The sequence below is a fragment of the Camellia sinensis genome, chromosome 11, assembly GCF_055761805.1.
Source record: "Camellia sinensis isolate YWXY chromosome 11, ASM5576180v1, whole genome shotgun sequence".
Taxonomy (NCBI): domain Eukaryota; kingdom Viridiplantae; phylum Streptophyta; class Magnoliopsida; order Ericales; family Theaceae; genus Camellia; species Camellia sinensis.
This window is the reverse complement of record NC_138971.1, coordinates 84,080,616-84,089,802: the sequence shown is the minus strand read 5'-3', so window position 1 is coordinate 84,089,802 and position 9,187 is coordinate 84,080,616. Positions and strand designations below refer to the sequence as shown.

The 9,187-nt window shown below is 36.8% G+C and overlaps 1 protein-coding gene across 1 annotated transcript in view; it reads right to left on the bottom strand.

Annotated features, from left to right (window-relative positions):
- Positions 1–243: 243 nt before the first annotated feature.
- Positions 244–9,187, bottom strand: part of LOC114317571 (uncharacterized) — a 95,131-nt gene continuing 86,187 nt past the window's right edge. Inside the window, exons 5-6 of the mRNA XM_082895171.1 lie at positions 3,783–4,139; positions 244–258 (exon numbers count right to left, since the gene is read on the bottom strand). Of these exons, the coding sequence (XP_082751297.1) occupies positions 244–258; positions 3,783–4,139 (372 nt within the window). The remainder of the gene's footprint in view (positions 259–3,782; positions 4,140–9,187) is intronic.

Below are 9,187 nucleotides of genomic sequence, written 5' to 3'. Positions count from 1 at the left end.
AATTTACTGATAATTTACTAAGTAATTTACCGAGTAATTTACTAAAAAATTACTGAGTAATTCACTAAGTAATTTACTAAAAATTTAAGAAGAATTTTCTGAGTAATTTACTAACAATTTACTGCGAATTTACTGGGAAGTTACTAACTAATTTATTGAATAATTTATTGGGAATTTACTGAGAATTTATTGAGAATTTGCTGAGTAATTTACTGACAATTTACTAAGAATTTAAAAAGTAATTTACTGAGAATTTACCTAGAAATTATAAAGAATTCACAACGTAATTTACTTGGAATTTACTGGAAATTTACTGAGTAACTTATTGAGTAATTTACTAAGAATTTACAGATAATTTACTAAGTGATTTATTGAGAATTTATGAGGAATTTACTAAGTATTTACTAACAATTTACATAGTAATTTACTGAGTAATTTTCCAAGAATTTATTGAGAAGTTATTAAGTAATTTACTGAGTATTTTATTGATAATTTACTGGTAATTTACGGAGAATTTTCTAGGAATTTACTGAGTAATTTGCTGAAAATTTGCAGAGTAATTTTTCTAGAGTTTATAGGGAATTTACTGAGTAATTTACTGCGAATTTTTGAGAATTTACTTGGAATTTAATGAGTAATTTACTATTAATTTATTGAGTAGTCTACTGAGAATTTAATGAAAATTTACTGAGTTACTTACTGAGAATTTACAGAATAATTTACTGAGAATTTGCAGAGTAATTTACTCGCATATTATTTAGAATTTACTGCAAATTTACTAAGTAAATTCCTGAAATTTTACTTAGTAATTTTCTGAGTAATTTACTGATAATTTACTAGGAATTTACTGAGTAATTTATTTAGAATTTACTAAGTAATTTATTGAGAATTTACTGAGAATTTAGTGAGAATTATTTGGAATTTTCTAGGAATTTACTAAGTAATTTATTAAGAATTTACTAAAAATTTACTAGCAATTTACTGAGTGATTTACTAAGTAATTTACTGAGAATTCACTGGGAATTTACTGAATAATTTACTGAGAAATTGTTGAGTAATTTACAGAGAATTTATTGAGAATTTACTGAGTAATTTACTAGGAATTTATCGAGAATTTATCGAGTAATTTAATGAGAATTTACTGAGTAATTTATTGAGAATTTACTGAGTAATTATCACGACCCCATTCCGCCCCAAGTAGAATGGTGCCATGATGGCCAGTAATCCGAGATTACCAAAGGCCAACTTACAAAGATTCACACACAATCAGAGTATACATATGGGGCCTACATGTGCGGAAGCAATAGATTTAAATCTAATTAATCCATAAGAGCTGTGCATAGATTAAATAAAATGACATACATCTTATCAAGGTCTTACAACTAGAATACAAATAAAATAAGTACATAATACATCTTGATCAAAAGCTTCTCAAGCCGACATAAACAAAAGAAATAAACTACTAGCCAAGAAGCATGATCTTCAAGATGCTACAAAAATGCGAATCCAAACAAGTTGCAATAGTCAACTAGGCGTCACCGCCTTCTTGCTCGTCACCTACATATATATAGAGAAAAGGTGAGCTTGGATACTCAGTGAATGATATTAGTAATAAAGGGTTAAATGAATGATATTCGAGATCTTTATCAAAACAATATATATCATAGCTTGTACAAAATCAAGGGATGAACCAAGTTCATCTATCAAGTCTTTCAAAGCTTCAAGGGATGCTTACTAGCATCAATATAATACAAGGGATGACATTTCGGACAAACTCACGCGGTAAATTGTCAGTGGCAAGACAAAGGAGATATCTCAAACAAGGGTGCAGATGCATTATAGTCCCCTGGCACTAAGGACTTTCAAAATAAGGGTGCAGTTGCATTAGAGTCCCCTGGCACTAAGGACTTTCAAAACAAGGGTGCAGTTGCATTATAGTCCCATGGCACTAAGGACTTTCCAAGAATGTCATCAAAATAAGATAATACTTGATAAAAAAATTAGGAATAATCATTCATGCTTGAACAAACACTTTTTCAAAACGAAACAAGCAACGCTTTATCAAAACTTTATAACGTAGCTTTATTTTATTTATTTATTTATTTTTTTTTTTGGGTAAGTAAGTCATAAAATAAAGACAGTAAAATATACAAGTTTACAAAGGGCATACCCCAGGTACGCCCAACAACAAATAATAAATGAACAAAACACCATAACACTACCACTGGACATCCAACAACATAAAAAACCACACTCGCAGAAGCAAAAGAACAACAGAAAACGGAACCCCACTTTGCCCATATATCCTTTTTGTCCCCAAGTAACCCCTATCATCAGAGATAATAGATGGAAACTTGGGGTGGATATATGGGCAAATAAACAAAAAAACACCACAGATAGATACAACATAACAGAAACACACAATACAAATGTAACTAACTAAACATCCAACAAGACCAATCGAAAAATGATAACTGCCCCCGCTTGCTCCCAGTCTCTACCTCGGATGAAAGCATGGAATCCAATAAGCATCTCGCTTCTCATAGCCGTGACATCCTAGCCACTCAACTAAAGCCATGACGAAGGAAAATATCTATCCCATGAAAGATCCTGGCTGAGTCACATAAAGCTTGCATAGTCAAACACCATAATCCACGGTCTTGAGAAGTTTAGTGAAAAAAACAATAGTCCCGCTACAACAAACCAATACATAGCCAATCAAAACATAAGAGCAATCATCACATCCCCCAGTCCCTTCCTTAGGAGATCACAAGCCTCAAACCCCACGGCAGTGTCCCCTTCACTCCATGTCAGGCGTGGCAAGACAATCAATAGGATGGGTCACATGAAGACAAGAAGCGACCAGAAAACCGGTAGCTATCCTCCCGCTCATCTCCCAGTCTCTAACTCGGCTAGTTATCGAACCACAATTCCCCATAGCAGTGACTCCCCAATCACTCTTGGTGGAGATGGCTCGAAACCACCCTCATATCGAGTCACATGAGGATCACACAATCAATCAACATGAAATAATCGACTACAAAAGGACCGCTGCAGTGTGACTAAACAAAATATATAGGCTGAAATAGTGCGCCCAAAGCTGCGGCAACCACCAGCACAAAAACAAGCTTGCCCAAATTTGTAAACCCGTGGGTCAAACTACCCACGGTTTGGGCCTTAACAAAACCACCAGTCAAACCCAATAAACCAAATAAATAATTCAACCCACTATGAGCCACAAACCAATTTGTTTATAATACAAACCGTAGGTGGGACCCAAAGTTCCAACATTGCACGTGATGGCCATTCCACAACCAGCTCAAATGAAAATCATGGGCCATGGAACCTGGAATTTGAAATTCAAAAGCAATAATTTTGCTGGCCCCACGTGGTACTCCACTAAAACAAAAAGTATATATAATATATTATTATATACAATTAGACTCTTGCCCATTCATAGAATCTGCAGCCTACACCAATGCAGTTTCCAACGTACTCAACCTCTTTTTCCATACGGTTTGCACCCACTAAGTACAAAAAAACAAATATTCACCCATATATATATATATAAGGTGGAACAGCTGTTCAACATACCAACGCAAAAGATGGGCGAGAAAACTGTGCGTGCGTCCCTCTGCCCCAAAACACACCCCACGTTCCGACTATACTTGTAACTACGCCCAGCCGCACCTAGGCGCGTCCACACGATTACATCTTCTTCCATACACACACACAGTGCACGGCCTGGCTACACCAGCAGCTGAATCACAAAGAAACCATACCTGAAGGAGCAATAAAGCACCGTCACCAATATTTGCCATGCTAACCGATGGCTCCGCAAGACCAATAGCGTTACCACCCAAACCACCCAAGCACTTGAGCTCCAACGCTGAAGGACCATGCTGTAGCATCACCTCCTCAGTCAACGCCGGAGACGAAAAACACACCGAAAGGTCCACCAACCTGAACCCAACCCACCATGCTTGGATGCCAGAGCTAACTCGCAAGGCCAAAACCGCAGCCAGCCTGTGTGACACCAAGCTCACAAAATAGGACCCAAGACGACAGTCTAGGCCCCACTTACAAGAACACCAATCCACAGGGAGACATCTAGCAATATTCTGGGCATTTCCAGACCCCTTCATTCAGCTACCAAGCTTCTCAAGCACAGAAAAACCATTGTCACATTAAATAACCCACCAAACAGTGACCAAACTGCCGAATCAGGCTCTAACCCACGGACGATTTGACCAACAGGGGCGACAAATAATGGCCAAGGCTAACCACAGCTCAAGGACAATGGAAACCAAAGTTGGGGCATGAAAACCTCCCAAGAGCTACTAGAAAACTCCAAACAAATATGAAAATTAGAAAACAAAAGTCAGCAAAACCCCAATCCGGGACTTACTAGACTTGAAACATACTCACTCACCCCCAGAAACATGGGTAGAGGAGCTAAAACATGCTGGCCGAGAAGCACCAGTCCTACACCACCATGAAACACCTCTGGGGGGGAGCTTTCTCTCTCTAGAATCTAGAGAGAGAGGCTCTGCTTTCTTTCCCTTAACGTAGCTTTATTAAAAATACCACTCACATAGTTCTTCGGGTGTGGGGATTTCAAGCTAGGATCCAAGGCCTACAAGTACATAATAAATCCCATTGAATGCACTTCAAGAAGACAAGAAGGGATGCTCAAAGATGGATATGAAATGCATCCCTAAGACAAGCTTTACATGTGAGCAAATGATCTCAGCACCTCTTTCAAAACTAAGTCAAGGCAAAGCAAGACTTATGCTGGGGAGTTAAAACTCTGCTTCTCATCTCGGGAAAACATGCTGGGCACCAACCAAGTCTTGGCCGAGGTCCCACACCTCTTGGCCGAGGTGTGGTCCCGATGACCACATTCAGGGAAATGAAGTCGGGAAATCTGGGTTTCCCTCTTGATGAACATGAAGAACAAGGACATGAAGAACATGAATGCTAAAATCATAACTTATTTATTCAAAATCTGAGATTTCATGAGATGAGTTCGAAAACATGGACCTGGGTACCCATACTTGGAGATTTCATGAAAACAAACACGAAAACATGGATCTTGATACAAACTTTCGGATCAAAACATGGTTTTATTTCAAAAACAGAAGAACATCATTTTCTCTTTCTAAAACAAGCTTTAAATCAATGCATGGCTCATGAATCATGCTAGATCATGCAATGTGATCGGATGAATATAAAGAACAACACGAGTAAATCAAGAATCCAACCTCAAAATACTGATCTAACGGTTCAAGGTGTGAAGATCAAGCTTAGAAATCTATCATCACTCTATGAACTCTTCTCTCTCTCTTCCTAATGCTTTTCTCTCTACCATGCAAAAGATTTGACACACAATGATATGTTTCTAACTCTGCCGACTGACTTAATCCTCTGTTGGGACACGTGGCAACGGGTGGTTGGATCTCCTCAAGAAGGTGACTGAAAGACAAGACAAGTGTATGACAAAGTGTGTATAACAAGTAAGGTGACATGGGTACTCCGGCGAGTAATGACCTCGAATCAAGACATAGGCTTCGGCAAGTAAGGTCTCAATGATCTCGGCTAGGAAGGATAACACTTGGCCTAGCTATGCCATACCTCGGCCTAGATGTGCCACACCTCGGTCTAGGTCATACCAGTCCAGGAACGAGATCTGGGTGCACGGATCAAAGATCTAGGACGCCTAGATGATAACATCTCGGGCTAGATGAAACACATCTCGGCCTAGGTGACGCACACCTCGGCCTAGATGACGACATCTCGACCAATATGCCAGGGTGAAGGTGGAGGTAGTGTGACCTAGGCTTAAAATGACCTCGGCTCCACACACACACCAAGGAAGAAACAAAAACATGCAAGCAACACTTAGACAAAACAAATCAAGGTCTACAAAAATGCAAACTTAACAAAACAAATTTCATGTGAATGCGTGCGAGCATGACTAAGATAAAGTGAGGGTTGTTACAGTAATTTACTGAGATTTTATTGACTAATTTACTTTGAATTTACTTAATAATTTACTGAGAATTTACTGAGTAATTTACTAAGAATTTACTCGAAATTTACTGAGTAATTTGTTGAGAATTTATGAGTAATTTACTAAGAATCTATTGAGTAATTTACTGAGAATTTCTTAGTAATTTGCTTAGAATTTACTTAGAAATTTACAAAGTAATTTACTGAAAATTTACGGAGAAATTACTTGGAATTTATTGAGAATTTACTGCGTAATTTACTGAGAGTTTATTATGAATTTACTGAGTACTTTATTGAGAATTTATTGGGAATTTACTTAGTAAGTTACTGAGTATTTTACAGAGAATTTACTGAGTAATTTGTTGGGAATTTACTGAGTAATTTACTAAAAATTTACTTAAATTTTACTGGGAATTTAATAAGTAATTTACTAAGTAATTTACTTAGAGTTTACAGAATAATTTGCTGAGAATTTGCTAACTAATTTATAGAGAATTCACTGAGAATTTACTGAGTAATTTACTGAGAATTTACAGAGTAATTTATTAAAAATTTATTGGAAATTTACTAAGTAATTTACAGAGAATTTATTGAGAATTTATCGAGTAATTTACTGTGAATTTACATAAATTTTACTAGCAATTTACTGAGTAATTTACTAAAAATTTACTGGGAATTTAATAAATAATTCACTGAGAATTTGCCAAGTAATTTACAGAGAATTTACTGAGTAATTTACTGAGAATTTACAATGTAATTTATTGAGAAATTTACTGAGAATTTGTTGGGAATTTACTGAGTAATTTACTGAGAATTTACTGAGTAATTTATTGGAGAATATATTCTAAGTAATTTACTGAGATTTTGCTGACTAATTTACCGAGAATTTACTTTGAATTTACTTAGTAATTTACTGAGAATTTAATGAGTAATTTACTGTGAATTTACTAAGAATTTATTGAGTAATTTACTAAGAGTTTTTTAAGTAATTTACTGAGAATTTCTTAGTAATTTGCTGAGAATTTACTGAGAAATTTACTAAGTAATTTACTGAAAATTTATAAAGAAATTACTTAGAATTTACAGAGAATTTATGGTGTAATTTGCAGAGAATTTTCTTAAAATTTACTGATTACTTTTCTGAGAATTTACTGGGCATTTACTGCGTAAGTTACTGATAATTTACTGAGTAATTTTGTCACGACCCGAACCCGCCCCTATGGGTTAAGGTCATAACCGGCCAGCAATCACGAGATTACCTACGGCCTCAAACCAAATAAGACAAAACTCATCAGAGTAAAGGGGCCAAATCAGAAGCAAATTTAAAACTTTGTCCATAGAGCCGTGCTTATTTGCACATCATAACATTCCATACATACATATGTTAATAACTCACAACAGAAAGTATAGTAACATGAAGTTCTATACAGACAGGATCATTCAAATCTAAGTCAGCCAAAACAAAGCTATATACAGACGTACACCAAAGTCCTCGCCAACATGACAAAATAACAGAGAATGGCAGAAGGGCGAAGACGTGTCTCATACGTGAGACGCAAGGGCTGACTCTTCAAAACCTTAGTTGTCCCATACAGACTTCACTGGGCTGGGTTTGAACTTCTCTTGGCTCACCTACAAACACATGAATGAGCGTGAGCGAAAGCCCAGTGAATAATATCAAATAAAGAATATACATTGGAACAATATACATCAAACGGCTTTGGGCCCAATTTACATTTCTACTAATACATACATACATAGACATATGTAAGTTAAGTAACTGGGGTTCCAAACACATCATACGGCCTCGGGCCCAATTCATTAGTGTCAAACTGTTATTCGTGTCAAACTGTCATTCGTGTCAAGCTGTTATTCGTGTCAAACTGGCCTTTGGCCTTTTCAAACTTCCATATCAAACTAGCCTTTAGGCCTTTCAAACTTTCATATCAAACTGGCCTTTTAGGCCTTTCAAACTTTCATATCAAACTGGCCTCTGGCCCATTCATGCATGTCAAACTTTCATTTGTGTCAAAACGGCCTTTGGCCCAATTATTTATGTCAATCGGCCTTCGGCCAAATCATTCATGTCAATCGACCTTCAGCCCAATCATTCATGTCAATCGGCCTTCGGCCTAATCATTCATGTCAATCAGTTGTCCATAATTCAAACTAGCAAACTTGTAAAGAAATAAGCAATTGGACAATTGACAAACTTCAAAATATCGATATTACTCACAGTGATCGGCTTGTGGATTTGCCCTGGAGCTTGACCCTACACATCATATAACACATATGGGTCACAAACGATTCAATCTGTTATTTAATTCACATATTCCTCGTTAGGCTTCATTCTTATCTCTTTAACTCAATTACAATGCTTAATGCATGCCTAAGAGTGCTTGTAAGTAAAAGAGAATGGAAAACGAAACACAGAACGATCACATAAAATTTCTAGAAACAGGGTCCCCGCTCGAGCGTGGACTTCCCCGCTCGAGCGGACCCATGAGGTCTGCAAAAGTGCTGGTTATGCCATTTTTACGCTCGAGCGTGGACTTACCCGCTCAAGCGGACATCATGGTCTACAGAAAATGCTGGGAGCACGAAATTCACGCTCGAGCGGCGGTTTCTCCGCTCGAGCGGACATTAAATTTTTGGGTTTTCTAGATCAAGTTCTTGAGCTTCAATTCGATGTTCAAAGGCTCCAAATGCATGTTTTTGGCTCAAACTTTACATAATCATATACTAACATGATACCAACACCCAATTACAATACAATGGGGCTCAATTTCACAATTTAATCACATGCAAGACTTAAATTACCTCCAACTCAACACCAACATGCTCAAATTCAAACATTCAAGCCTTACACCCCCCATGATTTGTACATACATGTGGGAGATGCTCATCATTCACAACTTAATTGGTGAAGAGGTGACCAAAACATGAGTTTCCATTAAAATTGCACATGGATTATACATTTTTATGTTCAAACACGCAATTTCAAGGTACTTCCTCACATGCATGTACATATAGACTACCAAATCAACAAACCAACTTGATTTCATCATGATCAATTCATTTTATGATCCTTATCAACATTCAACTTGAATTCACAAAGATTACAAACTAAGATGCATAAATTTACTCACCTAGGAGCCTTACTCTTCCCAATTTA